Source organism: Schistocerca nitens, chromosome 12, assembly GCF_023898315.1.
Source record: "Schistocerca nitens isolate TAMUIC-IGC-003100 chromosome 12, iqSchNite1.1, whole genome shotgun sequence".
NCBI lineage: Eukaryota > Metazoa > Arthropoda > Insecta > Orthoptera > Acrididae > Schistocerca > Schistocerca nitens.
This window is the reverse complement of record NC_064625.1, coordinates 141,231,400-141,247,181: the sequence shown is the minus strand read 5'-3', so window position 1 is coordinate 141,247,181 and position 15,782 is coordinate 141,231,400. Positions and strand designations below refer to the sequence as shown.

General features: G+C 45.1%; 1 protein-coding gene across 2 annotated transcripts in view; it reads left to right on the top strand.

The window, feature by feature from the left end:
* Positions 1–15,782, top strand: part of LOC126215215 (uncharacterized) — a 374,241-nt gene that overhangs the window by 185,336 nt on the left and 173,123 nt on the right. The window contains exon 5 of one of the 2 annotated variants that reach the window (XM_049941881.1): positions 14,070–14,120. The exons of the other annotated variant lie outside the window; for it this stretch is intronic. Within the exon in view, the coding sequence (XP_049797838.1) occupies positions 14,070–14,120 (51 nt within the window). The remainder of the gene's footprint in view (positions 1–14,069; positions 14,121–15,782) is intronic. 2 annotated transcript variants of the gene reach the window in all.

Genomic DNA, 15,782 nt, shown 5'->3' with positions numbered 1-15,782 from the left:
TAAACCACGAAGACACACACCTTGTGCACTCGCAACAGACAGTCGAGCATTGCATAGGGTGGTTGTAGAAAATAGCGTGAAATCAGCAAACGGAATCATTCGTGAGCTACAGAGTACTGCCAGCAGTCCAGCTAGTGTGGCGAGTGTGCCTAGGGAGTTGAAAAGAATGGAGTACAATGGTTGTAGACCTCCTCGTAAGCTGCACACTCGTGTAGTCAGTGCTAAGCGGCACCTGAAGAGATGTAAACAACGACGCCACTGGACAGCGGATGACTGGAAATGAGTGGTTAGGAGTTATGAATGATGCTTCCAATGGAATCTGTTGGGAGGGTTTCGGTTTGACGTATGTCTGGAGAGCGTTACCTGCCATTGTGTGTTGTGCCAACAGTGAAGTACGAAAGAGGTTGTAGGTCTTGTTGTTAAGAGTATGGTTTCCTTATTGTGCTTAAGAAAACGATAAATGCAGAAGGATATGAACACATTTAATAACATTTTGTGCTGCATGCAGTAGAGGAACAGTCACAAGACGATGACTGTATCGGCATGACGGTACGCCCTGTTATAAAGCAACATCAGTGAGGCAATGGTTTGTGGACAACATTCCTGAAACTGGCTGGCCTGCTCACAGTTCCTACCTGAACGGAATGGAACCTCTTTGGGAAATTTTGGAAATTTGTGGTAAGTTCCTATGGGACCAAACTGCTGAGGTCATCGGTTCCTAGGCTTACACACTACTTAACCTAACTTACACTAAGGACAACACACCCACCCATGCCCGAGGGAGGACTTGAACCTCCAATGGGGGCATCTGCGCAAACTGTGGCAAGGCGTTTAAGACCGCGCGACTACCCCGCGCAGCCATCTTTGGGACGATTTAGAACATAGAATTTGCTGCAGACTCCAGCGTCCAACATCGGTACCTTCTCTCGTTTCAGATCTTCCTCCACAGACATCTCATTGAAAGTGTTCCCAGCAGAGTTCCAGTCATAATTTATCTCCGATGATTGGTGTCTGGATACTTTCGATCAGATTGTGTATGTACTTTTATGTGTCTTTCATTGGTACTTAGTTTTTTCCACGTGATGACAAGAAATATGCCTAATACGCACAAATGTGTACACACACACAAACCCACACGAGGGCGTGGCGAAAAGTAATGCCACTGAATTTTTCATGTGAAACTTTTAATAATCAGCAGCCTCAGTTACACAGATTACCTAGACTTACCTAGGTTTCAGCCGGGATAACCCAACCTTCTTCAGAATAAAAGTAACTACCGTTTGTCCATAGTGGACATCGTCAAGCTAAAACTGCAAATCCATAAATTATCGTCATACTGTAAAAACTTACCTGAAACTGCCTCGGCCCCACTTCGTGACCGCGGTGCGGCAGCCACGAGTACCATTTGTCCACTATGGACAAACGGTAGTTACTTTTATTCTGAAGGAGGTTGGGTTATCCCGACTGAAACCTAGGTAAGTCTAGGTAATCTGTGCAACTGAGGCTGTTGATTTTTAAAATTAATATTTATACAGTTACTGACAGGGCTGCGAAATGTTGAAACTTTTAAAGCTTTTTAAATAAAACAAACTTTCCAGAATGAAATTTTCACGCTGTAGCGTAGTGCGTGCCGGTATGAAATTTCTTGGCAGATTAAAACTGTGTGCTCGACCACGACTTGAACTCAGGACCTTCCCTTTTCGCAGGCAATTGCTCTACCACCGCAGATACTCATGCACGACTCATGACCCACCATCACAGCATGTACCTGTGAAAAGCAAAGGTCCCGAGTTCGAGTCTCGATCCAGCGCATAGTTTTTACTTTGTCAGGAAATTTCAAAATAAACTTCGTTAAACATCCTACATCTGTATTCTTCATGACTGTTTATTTATTTCTCATTATAGTCACCATGGTGACGACCGAGCGATGTGGCGCAGTGGTTAGCACACTGGACTCGCATTTGGGAGGACGACTGTTCAAACCGACGTCCGGACACCCTGATTTAGGTTTTCCGTGATTTTCCTAAATTGCTTCACGCAAATGCCAGGATAGTTCCTATGAAAGTGCACAGTGACTTCCTTCCCCATCTTTCTCTAGTCTGACGGTGCCTATGACCTCGCTGTTTGGTCCCCTCCCCCAAATCAGCAATGGCGACAAACATTCCTGCCAACGGGAGACCAGTTAGTTGATATCGTTATTGTGGAATATTTCACATCATTGACGGAGCAACAATCTTACCTCTGCTTGCACCACGTTATCACTATCAAATTGAAATACAGGGTGTCCGCAATGGGACTCCAACATTTGAAGTCATAAAATCTGAGGAGAAACACAATTTATTGACGAACAAATACAGGGAAATCATACAGCAGCTCATCAACTTTTCGTACACAGGTGAACGGTTCAGTACACTTGAACATGGGCGCCATGGGTAGCGCGAAGAATATCAAGTCTATAATCGATTTCGTGCCATGTTTTGCGGAGCATCTGTTTTGTGACAGTTGATGACAATTCGTATGCGCTGTTTCAAGTCTTGCAGGTCCTTTACTGGTGTAGCGTATACCCGGTCTTTCACAGAACCCCACAAGAAAAAATCGAGGGGGGTTATGTCGGGCGAACGTGGCGGCCGAGGAATTGGACTTCCACGGCCAATCCATCGTTGCGGAAATGTGTCATTTAAAAATTTTTGGACATCGAGGCTCCAATGGGGTGGTGCACCGTCCTGTTGAAACATCACATTTGGCTGCAGGTCTTTTATCTGTGGCACGGCAAATTGTTCCAACATGTCCAGGTAGATGGCTCCATCCGCAGTCGGCTCCTGAAAGAAAAACGACCCAGCAATGCGATTTATCATCAAACCACACCACACATTAACTTTCGGACTGTCGCGCATGTGTTCCCTAGGTGCATGTGGATTTTCGGACCCCCAAATGCGCACATTGTGACGATTGACAGCCCCTGACACCTGAAAGGTTGTCTCGTCAGTAAATGTCACGCGCGATAAAAATGTCTCGTCCGCGGCAGTGCTATCTAACATGACACGTGCAGATTCTTCTCGCTTTGGTCGATCATCAGGCTTGATTTCTTGCACAACCTGCACTTTATATGTGTACAAACATAATCGCTGATGACGCACTTTGTGCACTGTTGAACGTTTCATACGAAGTTCTCGTGCTGCCTGTCGCACTGACTTCTGTGGACTATGTTCGAATGACCGCCACACTTGTTCCACACGATGTTCGCTGACCCCAGGCTTACCACCACCGTGCTCTTTCGCAACATTCCCAGGAGCCAAAAACTGATCACACCACTTCTTTATAGTCTTGAACGACGGGGGCGCTTTGTTGGAAACTCGACGAAAGTTTCTTTGCACTTGGGTCGCCGATTTTGTCTCTGCATACCACCAGACCACTTGTGCACGCTCCTTCATATCCTCCACTTTGCTAAAACAATTGATTGCAGCTCCACTATGGCCACTTGGTGTACCAAATTTGCACACCACAAACTTGTTGAGCTGCTCTGTCTGCCCCCTTCAGGATTCTCAGGTCCACCATCTGGAATGAGAAAGATATAGGATATTAAAATATTGGAGTCTCATTGTGGACATCCTGTACTGGAAGATTTTCTTTATTTTTGGAAACAGACGAAAATCAGTTGTGGCCAAGTTGGGACTGTATGGAGGATGATAGATGTGTAGGCGCCCCGGTGGTCCCGGTCGCCTACGGTGGACTGGAAGCCGAGCGGTGACCACTCCAGTTGACAGGATGCTAGGAAATGACTGTGGACGCGGCAGAAACGCCAAAGAAACATTATTAATTCATAGCGCCTTTATTCCTGCCGAGTACAATGTGACTTGGTGATATCAACGACCTTCCCCGAGTCCTCGCTGACTCGGAGCGATGACACCAGCTCCTGGCTGCACCAGTCTTGCTAGCGCAGCGCCGCGTGCTGTGATGTAGCAGTGGAACACCCTTACTTCGGCCGCGCGTGGCTGGCAGCGCCCAGCTGAGCGGCGGCTCGGCTGCGGACAGCAGGCCGCTGCGTGTTGGAGGCTCCGGGTTGGAGTCCCGGCGCTGTCGGCACAAAAAGCGTTCTCGTAGTGCGGAGTGTACTCTATCTCACCCCATCTTCTTCCCTACTCCTCCTGGTGGCTTGTCCGCAGAGGACGGGTGGAACGGGCTGCAGTCCCCCAGTGTCATCAGCTCAACCGGTTGTGACGGTAGATGCACAGGGCCTAGGCCCCGCACGAACTCGACGACGGCTCACTGATGTGGTCAGCATTGGCGGCGAACGAGTCTGCCGCAATGTCTGCTTATCCTGGGTTGATGATTGACAGCGGCAGCAGAGGGGACCAGAGCTGGTATTGTCCCCTCACACCTGCTGCTGGATGGGCCGCCTTTACGAGGTGCATTCAAGTTCTAAGGCCTCCGATTTTTTTTCTAATTAACTACTCACCCGAAGTCGATGAAACTGGCGTTACTTCTCGACGTAATCGCCCTGCAGACGTTCACATTTTTCACAGCGCTGACGCCATGATTCCATGGCAGCGGCGAAGGCTTCTTTAGGAGTCTGTTTTGACCACTGGAAAATCGCTGAGGCAATAGTAGCACGGCTGGTGAATGTGCGGCCACGGAGACTGTCTTTCATTGTTGGAAAAAGCCAAAAGTCACTAGGAGCCAGGTCAGGTGAGTAGGGAGCACGAGGAATCACTTCAAAGTTGTTATCACGAAGAAACTGTTGCGTAACGTTAGCTTGATGTGCGGGTGTGTTGTGTTGGTGAAACAGCACACGCGCAGCCCTTCCCGGACGTTTTTGTTGCAGTGCAGGAAGGAATTTGTTCTTCAAAACATTTTCGTAGGATGCACCTGTTACCGTAGTGCCATTTGGAACGCAATGAGTAAGGATTACGCCCTCGCTGTGCCAGAACATGGACACCATTTTTTCAGCACTGGCAGTTACCCGAAATTTTCTTGGTGGCGGTGAATCTGTGCGCTTCCATTGAGCTGACTGGCGCTATGTTTCTGGATTGAAAAATGGCATCCACGTCTCATCCATTGTCACAACCGATGAAAAGAAAGTCCCATTCGTGCTGTTGTTGCGCGTCAACATTGCTCGGCAACATGCCACACGGGCAGCCGTGTGGTCGTCCGTCAGCATTCGTGGCACCCACCTGGATGACACTTTTCGCATTTTCAGGCCGTCATGCAGGATTGTGTGCACAGAACCCACAGAAATGCCAACTCTGGAGGCGATCTGTTCAACAGTCATTCGGCGATCCCCCAAAACAATTCTCTCCACTTTCTCGATCGTGTCGTCAGACCGGCTTGTGCGAGCCCGAGGTTGTTTCGGTTTGTTGTCACACGATGTTCTGCCTTCATTAAACTGTCGCACCCACGAACGCACTTTCGACACATCCATAACTCCATCACCACATGTCTCCTTCAACTGTCGATGAATTTCAATTGGTTTCACACCACGCAAATTCAGAAAACGAATGATTGCACGCTGTTCAAGTAAGGAAAACATCGCCATTTTAAGTATTTAAAACAGTTCTCATTCTCGCCGCTGGCGGTAAAATTCCATCTGCCGTACGGTGCTGCCATCTCTGGGACGTATTGACAATGAACGCGGCCTCATTTTAAAACAATGCGCATGTTTCTATCTCTTTCCAGTCCGGAGAAAAAAATCGGAGACCTTAGAACTTGAATGCACCTCGTACTGCAACATCTCCTTAATAAAGATTAACATGTCGATCACCGAGCTGAGCGCTATGCAGCGACCCAGTACACATCTAACTGCAAGTCTAACTGCGAGTGCCTTGTTGCCATCAAAGCTAGCGTATTTAAAGGAAGCACGAGCGACGTCCTGACGTCATGCTCGTTTGTAGTGAACGCGTTCATTCCACTTACACTGCTGATTCATCTGTCGTACTCGCCCCTTAGGTATTCTTGCGACAGAGTTGTGTGTTGTTACGGCAGACTCACGCTAAGTTATGAAATGCCGTACAGCTGACGCTATACCTCTGTCTTGCACTCTACGAAAGTCTCCGTCTAAGACAAACCCGTGTGATAAGCAATTCTCTCTCGCCTGTTGTGTGTAACCTGGCCATTGCCCCTGCGTGACAACACATTCCGATACATGTGCAATCCTCTCACCTCTTGGCTAACCTACTGCCTCTGTCTCTCGGCATAGGCAACGAAAATTTGACAGTATTCCACGTTTCCAACTCTTTACTGTTTCGCAACACTACAGATGACAGTGAACCCAAAGCATCGGATTGCTGCAAATGTCACAGTACATGCACGTGGTCTCACATTGTCATGCTGAAGGACAGGGTGCTCCATGTGTGGACGGACTCTTCAAATTCGTGCTTCCTGTTTGAGGGTCCCAGGATAGCGTGCAGACTTTGTTGGTGCCTTTAACCATGAAATGCAAATGCACCGCACCTCGAACATTTCAGAACACTGTAAGCATGACATTGAGGGCATGATCTTGAACTTATTTTGGCGTTGGTGATCCTTTGTGGTGGAACTCCATTGATGTTCTCGCGTTTCTGGGGTCAAAATTGTGAACCCGGCTTTCATATACATCTACATCCATACTCTGCAGGCCACCTTACGGTGTGTGGCGGAGGGTATCTTGAGTACCTCTATCGGTTCTCCCTTCTATTCCAGTCTCGTACTGTTCGTGGAAAGAAGGATTGTCGGTATACCTCTGTGTGGGCTCTAATCTCTCTGATTTTATCCTCGTGGTCTCTTCGCGAGATATACGTAGGAGGGAGCAATATACTGCTTGACTCCTCGGTGAAGGTATGTTCTCGAAACTTCAACAAAAGCCCGTACCAAGCTACTGAGGGACTCTCTTGCAGAGTCTTCCACTGGAGTTTATCTACCATCTCCGTAATGCTTTCGCGATTACTAAGTGATCCTGTAACGAAGCGCGCTGCTCTCCGTTGGATCTTCTCTATCTCTTCTATCAACCCTATCTGGTACGGATCCCACACTGGTGAGCAGTATTCAAGCAGTGGGCGAACAAGTGTACTGTAACCTACTTCCTTTGTTTTTGAGTTGCATTTCCTTAGGATTCTTCCAATGAATCTAAGTCTGGCATCTGCTTTACCGACTATCAACTTCATATGATCATTCCATTTTAAAACACTCCTAATGCCTACTCCCAGATAATTCACGGAATTAACTGCTTCCAGTTGCTGACCTACTATATTGTAGCTAAATGATAAGGGATATATCTTTCTATGTATTCACAGCACATTACACGTGTCTACATCGAGATTCAATTGCCATTCCCTGCACCATGCATCAATTCGCTGCAGATCCTCCTGCGTTTCAGTACAATTATCCATTGTTACAACCTCTCGATATACTGCAGCATCATCCGCAAAAAAACCCCAGTGAATTTCCGATGTTATCCACAAGGTCATTTATCTATATTGTGAATAGCAACGGTCCTACGACACTCCCCTGCGGCACACCTGAAATCACTCTTACTTCGGAAGACTTCTCTCCATTGAGAATTACATGCTGCGTTCTGTTATCTAGGAACTCTTCAGTCGAATCACACAATTGGTCCATAAGCTCTCACTTTGTTCATTAAACGACTGTGGGGAACTGTATCAAACGCCTTGCGGAAGTCAAGTAACACGGCATCTACCTGGGAACCTGTGTTTATGGCCCTCTGAGTCTCATGGACGAATAGCTCGAGCTGGGTTTCATACGATCGTCTTCTTCGAAACCCATGCTGATACTTACAGAGTAGATTTCTAGTCTCCAGAAAAGTCATTATACTCGAACATAATACGTGATCCAAAATTCTACAAATGATCGACGTTAGAGATATAGGTCTATAGCTCTGCACATCTGTTCGACGTCCCTTCTTGAAAACGGGGATGACCTGTGCCCTTTTCCAATCCTTTGGAACGCTACGCTCTTCTGGAGTTCTGCGGTACACTGCTGCAAGAAGGGGGGCAAGTTCTTTCGCATACTCTGTGTAAAATCGAGCTGTTATCCCATCAGGTCCAGCGGCCTTTCCTCTTTTGAGCAATTTTAATTGTATCTCTATCCCTCTGTCATCTATTTTGTTATCTACCATTTTGTCATCCGTGCGACAATCTAGAGAGGGGACTACAGTGCAGTCTTCCTCTGTGAAACAGCTTTGGAAAAAGACATTTAGTATTTCAGCCTTTAGTCTGTCATCCTCTGTCATCAGCTGTCACAATGTTGTTAAGGAACCGATCATCTTTACGCTCTAAATGCAAAAGAAATTGTTGACAGATTTCCAGTATCCTCTGTTTCATGTCGGGAGTGAGGATTCGAGGCACCCACCGTGCACACAGTTTTCTGTTCTGCAGTGATGGTCTGTACATGCTCTCTCGATATGCCCCACTTAATTCAGGGCTGGGTCTGTGTTATCTGATGATTTTTTTCCAATGAGTTCATGAACTGATTCCAATGAGTCTCATCGGTTCCCGTACGCGATTGCCATTCCGAGCTCTGTCACAAACGTTGAGGTTAGCACCACCGCTTCCTTCAGTATGAGCACAAACAACCAAACATCGCACATTGCTGATGTCAGTACAATTATCACCGTGCAAATCTTTCATCCTTCAGTTGGAGGCACATTTTCTGTGGTCAGAAACTACAGGGTGGTGCATGAAAGGTGTTACCATTTTGTTTTTGAATATAAACTTTATTGTCAATACAATCGGAAAGGAACATATACTACAATGAAGAGCCGTCCATCGAGATTTGGTCTAACTCAGCACATGCTCAATATGTCCACCATTTCGTTTCCTAACTTCTTTCAAACGAACACTGAAGTTAGTGATTACCCTACGGCACATGTCTTCCATAATTTCACTGCAAGCTTGAAGAATAAGTCTTCTGAGCTCCATTAAATCACATGGACGTTTCGGGAAAATTTTTTTCCTTTAGGTACCCCCAAAGAAAAAAGTCACACGGATTGAGGTCTGGACTTTTGGGGGGCCCATTTTGTCCGTCATTGAAGCGACCTGGAAACCCGAGTGAAATGATCTGCATGTCGAAATGCTCGTGTAAAAACTCCAACACAGTGTTTGCAGTATGTGACCTTGCTCCATGTTGCATGAACGACTGCGTGTTGAAGGGCAAGGCAGTAGCAAGAAGCTGTGGAATCAAGCTATTGCGAAGCATGCTCAAATAATGCTCGCTGTTCACAGTTTCTTCAAAGAGAAACGGTCCAATAAGTCCGTGACTGGAAATTGCTGGCCACGCTGTAATCCTTGGAGCATAATGTTGTCGTTCCTGAAGCACTTGTAGGTTTTCAGTGGCCCAAAAGTGTACGTTTTGTTTGTTAACCACACTGTCTAAATGAAAATGCGCCTCGTCTGAAATCCAAACGTTGTTGAGAGTTTCTTCCCTATCCTCCACCCACTGAGCAACCAGTAGTCTCTGCTGCTTGTGTTCTTCAGTGAGCTTCTGTGCACAAGTCATCTTGTAAGAGTACATATGGAGGTCACTTTTAAGAATGCGTTGAACGGAGCGTCTGGATATTCCCAGTTGCACTGCTGCCATTCTACACGATTTCCCGGGACTTCTCTGTACAGCAACACGTACCGCTTCCATATTCTCCGGCGAACAAACAGGCTTAGGCCGAGATCGCTTCGCTTTCAATACTGTTCCTTCCTGCACAAATTTGTCGTACAACCTGTGGATGGTCTTCTTGCAAGGGACCCATCATGTGTTAAACTGTTGTCGAAAACGCCTCTGAGTCACAACAAGGCTTTTCGTTTCACGTAAAAGTAACACAACTGCCGATCGTAGCTGTGTCGTCAGTCTTCCATTGTCAGCTATTGCTGCTTACTAGTCTCCTAGCGGCAGTATCGTGAATTACACGCCATTTCACAACTCATTTGTTTTTCCAAGCTCTGCTGGTACTGCTGTAGAGATCCCAGCGGGATATCTAATGTGCGTCGTAAATTGTGAAAGAAACAATTGGTAACACATTTCGTGCGCCACCCTGTAGATCACAGCACGGTGCTTTTCGCGCACCAACGTAGTTACGTTACACACCACCATGTTACACACCAAAAGGCACTGGTGCTGGTTCTCACAGTGTGGCTTCAGTTGCCAGAGACTGTTTGTGTGTGTGTGTGTTTTTTGACGAAAGCCTTGCTGGCTGGAAGCTTATTTGTGACACTTTTTTTTTGTTGTGCCTGTCTGCTACTCCACATCTCCGCTATATAGTGAGTGGCAACTATCCCTTTCATAATATTGTTACATTCCATCCTGGATTTTCCATTGTTTCATTAACTCATTTTTAAAGTGATTAAATGTGCGAAGCACTTTTAAACATGATAGCTTGATTCTTAAAGAATCAGTAGTGGAGAGAGAGATTATTGCTCGTCCCTAACTCGCTCATCTTTCGCATTGTCAGTGCAATCCAGGTGCCAAAGTGACTCAGTGAAGAACACTTGCATGAGCATCTGTCAGCAGCTGCTGGACTGTAATGCTTATGAGGGTGAAATGTTTTAAAGTAGATCATCTGTGGAGATAAAAAATGGAGTCATTACTTTAAACCAGGGAGCAAACACTAGAACCTGGAATGGGAATGCCCCAGATCTCCAACCACAATGAAATTCCAGGCTGAACTCTGCAGGGAAATGTGATTCTTCAGGTCCCCAGGGTGCACATGTGGCTATTCCATAATATTGCCTGGAAAAGAGTCAGTGCGATATCCTTTGCAACGACATGAAGCTTGCAATTGGAAACTAATGCCGAGGCCTAATGTCAAACGGCAGCCTTTTTTTGCGTGACAACATTTGTTTGCATAAGGCCATCCAGATCATTCAGATTCTTCAGAATGTGCATCCCGCTACAGTTGCCTCAGCCCATGGATTTCGATTTATGAGGGGACACTGAAAGAAACCAGAATAACATTGCCAAGTGCGGAGCTTGTCTAGTACGCATTTATGCCGCTAGGCATGTGTAGCGCAACTCATTGCCAGTTCTGTGCCGCCTGTGTTGTCAACCTGCCTTGTTCTGTCCATATGCACAGTAGTTGTTTTTGCCAACGCTGGTTTGTCCTTGTTTCATTTTGTATGATGGCAAATTTAAGTGAACAACATGTAGCTGTGAAATTTTGTTTTCTATTGAGTAAGAATGTTGCTTGAACTGTTTTAATGTTGAAAACATCTTAGCAAGATGACACTATAGGAAAAACTCAAGTACAGGGTGAAAAGTATTTAAACCGGCAAACTCTGTGAGGTTGTAGGGGACATCAAAACAAATATTTTTCCCAAATGTCATTTTTTCGTATGAGGATTATTTAAACCGGTGGAGGCCGTATTACGCTCTTCCGTTGTTAGAGGCCGTATTACGATCTTCAGTTCTTAGAGGGCGTATTACGCTCTTCAGTTGCAGGCAACTGCTGTCCACCAGTGTAGTAGTGCATTGTCTCTGTTTACTAATGGAGCGACACACCTGGAGTGACTACACTGATATGGTTGGTGCGTACTACGTAGCGCACCACAACGGACGAGTTGCACAGCGGGTTTATCAACAACAATATCCTAATCGCCGTATCCCGCATCATACGAACTTTGCTGCTGTGTACCAACGTCTGAGTGAGACGGGGTCATTTAGCAGATTAACTGGACAGGGCGCCATCGTACGGTAGTAATGCTGCAATTCGAGGAAGCTATCTTGCAGCATGTGGAGTGGGATCCTTCAATCAGCACACGTGCAATTACACATAACATGGGGACGAATCAGATGAATGTAATAACTGTGCTTCGAGAGCAATTGTTACATCCATTTCACGTACAGTGTGTCCACAACCTGGAACCAGTTGATTATCCACCCAGAGCACAGTTTTCGCAGTGGTACCTGGAACAGAGGGAAATGCATCCTACATTTCCGTCCTCTGTGTTGTTTACCGATGAAGCAATGTTCGAGCTTGATGTAGTCTTGAACATGCACAATTCGCACGTCAGGAGTGAGGATAACCCACATGCCACAGTTACTAGCGCTCACCAGTGCGGTTCTTCGTTAATGTGTGGGTCGGTGTTGTTGGGGACTGTTTAATTTGGCCGGACCTGCTACCTAGGCCATTAAATGGCAGGCAATATTACAGTTTTCTCGCCAGAGCATTGCCAGAATTTCCGGAAGATGTCTCGCTCCCTACAAGACAACGAATGTGGTTCCAACATGACGGGGCGCTGGCAGATTTCAGTCGTCGTGTGCGTCGATTCCTGAACCGATGGTTTCCAGAAACATGGATTGGCAGAGGTGGTCCTATACCATGGCCTGCTCGATCCCCAGATATGCCCCTCTGGACTTTTTTGTGTGGGGAGAGATGCACAACCTTGTTTACGCAACTCCTGTTGCATCAGAAGAGGATCTGGTTGCCCGGATAGTAGCAACAGCAGGAACAATTCAGGATACTCCTGGGGTTTTTGCCTGTGTCAGACAGAACGTGATCCGACGGTGTAACCTTTGTTTTTGTGTCAATGGAGGCATTTTTTAAAATCTACTGTAACTGAAATTGGGTTGTGTTAATGTGTCGTCTCTTGGTAAAAAAAAAAAATAGATAAAAAAATGGGAAAGTGTTGGTTTAATTAATTTGCCACCAGAGAAATCTTTCGCTACCAGTTTAAATACTTCTCATAGGAAGAAATGACATTAAGGAAAAATATTTGTTTTGATGTCCTCTACAACCTCCCAGAGTTTGTTGATTTAAATATTTTTCACCCTACACGAGTGGTTTGCTCGATTTAAAAATGGCGATCTGTTGATTGATGACAAACCTTGTTCTGGACGTCCGTCAACTGCCCGAATCGATGGAAATATTGAAAAAATTGGAGAGCTTGCTGTGCTCACACGCCGCCAACAGACACTTGATCAGCTTCAGAGATTAGTTGGTTATCTTGGAGCTTGGTTCAGCGAATTTTAATGGAAGGTTTGGGAATGAAAAGGGTCCCTGCCAAGTTTGTTCCTCAGGTTCTTACTGACGTTCAAAAGGATCATCGATTTGGAACATGTTATGCTTTGTAACAACAGCTTGAAACTGATCCATATTTTCTGTCGAAAATCATTACAGGTGATGAGTCATAGTGTTGTTGTTACGCCACAGAAACAAAGTAACAGTGAAACCAATGGGAAATGTTATCCAGAAAAACATCAAACATCAAAACAATGCTGATTTGTTTTCTGATGGCAAGGGTGTAGTTCATTCAGGGTTTGTTCTCCCAGGTTAGACGGTCAGTCAAATCTTTTATTTGAAAGTTTTAAGAAGATTGCGCAACAGTGTTCATCAAAAAAGACCTGGTTTGTGACAGACAGGAGACCGGCTATTCCACCACAACAACGCACCTGCACACACAGCCATCTCTGTCAGACAGTTTTTGGCTAAAAATGGCATGGTCCCGCTACCTCACGCACGTTACTCGCCTGACCTGACTCCTTGCGACTTTTTCTTGTTTCTACACATGAAAAGGGGCACAAAAGGACAGCGATTTGGCAACAATGAATAAGCCAAGAAAAAAATGAAGGAAGAGATATTTCTAAAGATGACCGCAAAAAAAAAAAATGTTTCAAACAGTGGAACCATTGGTAGGATAAATGTATTAGTTGTGATGTGGAGAGTGTTTTGAAGGGAATAAGATTGTTTTGTAAACAATTTGAAAATATGTAGCTTTTAAAAAATTCCGGTTTTCTTGAGTACCCCCTTATATTTGGCCCACTGAAGTATGGTTTAACATGCTATTGATTTACCGTCAGTGAAGAGATGAAGCTGCTCAATTGAAAAACTTTTTTCCTGAGAAGCAGGGTGTCATACGTTCAAAAATGATGTCATAAATTTTGTAATGTTGTTACAAGTAAATTAGAAAAATGTTGTGCAGGTTTCTTCTTGACTTAACCACCTCGTAGTAGCTGTTCAACAAATTTTCAACATAATCACCTAGAAAAGTAGCAGGACATAAGTTTACAGTTGAGAGTATGATTTGTAATGTGTCCTTTGTAAATGATGTTTCTGTGACCTGGTTACTGATACTTCTACCTGTTGTTTGTCATAGGAAGTGTTGCAGAAATGAAATGTGCCGAGTTGCCACTCCAGAACTGATAGGGTAAGTATAGAACACTGCTGCAGTCAGTGTCAGAAGGAGAGTAAATCCGTACTTACATGGGTACGTAAGTGCATACTCAGAGGAGCCAAAACATTATGACCACTTGCTTAATAGCTTTGGAATGCAATACAGCAGATTTTTCTTGGGTATGGATTCAGTTTCCTCTGAAACGATGAAGTTGTTTTGACGTGTTATGATGATCACCTTACCTACTTCTTGTATGGCGGTAAATTTTATGAAATGACAAACAGAATGGCTGTGGATTCCCAATTGTCTCCAGCAGTGGCCAACTTTTTTATGGAACATTTTGAGGAATGTGCATTAAATTCGGTTCCACTTCATCCATCTTCCTTTTATCGTTATGCTGTCGATACATTTATGGTGTGGCCACAAGGCGTAGAACCTCTTGAGCACTTCCTGAAACATATGAAGAGCATGAACCCAAACATCCAGTTCACCATCGAGACAGAGAAAGAGGGAAGGCTGCTGTTTTTAGATGTTCTGGCACAACAAAAGTCGGATGGATGTCTCAGCCACTCAGTGTACTGCAAGCCAACACACACTAATTTATATATTCTAGTGTCCAGAGTTTTGCCATCCAGTTCAGAGGAGAGCAGCTTTAAATACACTGGTACATAATCATCTGAGGTATCAGTTCTGAAAGAAAGGCTATGTATCACATGATATGAAGTCAGCGTTTTGCAAGAAAACGAAATGTGAAAGTGTTGAACATGCACATGATGAGCCACCAATTGCATTTCTTCCCTGCTGTGGCACTAAATCCAGTGAAATAGGCAGAGTCCTGGGAAAACAAGGTTCAGATCTATTTTCTGACCTCCTAAGAAGATAAAGCAGATGCTATGCTCTGTTAAGGACGGTCTTGGGTTCAGGATTCCTAGGATTTGCAACACCCCATGTGAGTGCTGAAGCAATTACATTGGTCAGTCCACCCGCACTGTTCTCAACCACTGTGCAGAACATCAACAACATTTTAAAACTCGAGAACTGGAGAAATCTGCAGTTACTGAGCACAGCCTCACAAACAAACATAAAATACTGTTTGATGAAACAAAAGTTTTGTCTCAGGCTCCGACATACTTGGACTCTATAATTAGTAAAGTTTTAGAATTAAGAATGTGTGATAAAAACCTTCAACCATGATGGCGGATATAATCTTAGGGATGCATGGAAGTGAGCTCTCAATGCAGAGAGGAGCCAGAGATATTCATCGTAATGTTTACACTGTGGTGGGATCGATGGTGCCACCCATGCAGATGTTGACAGCATCTGCAATAGCACGACGCAATTACCGACCAATCAGAAGCAATCTTGGGCCTGTTTAAGGCCACCACAATAGCAGTTTCGACAGTCTGTTGTCCCTGATGATGATGATGATGATGATGGAGGAAGTCATTGAAAGCTCGAGGTTTTACACTGAATTTACACAGCAGGAAGTCTGAGAAAGTTTTACATAACGTTTGGTAGGTTTCCAGAGGTGTGAGGCACTATAGTGTCTGTGCTTGTAAATTATGGGCTAGTGGTTTGTGTTCCATTGGGTTCAGATCAGGCATTTTGGTGGCCAAAACATCAAGCTAATATGGTATTATGCACAATTATGGTCTTATAACACAGACAGTTTTCCTGCTGGAAAAGGTCATCACT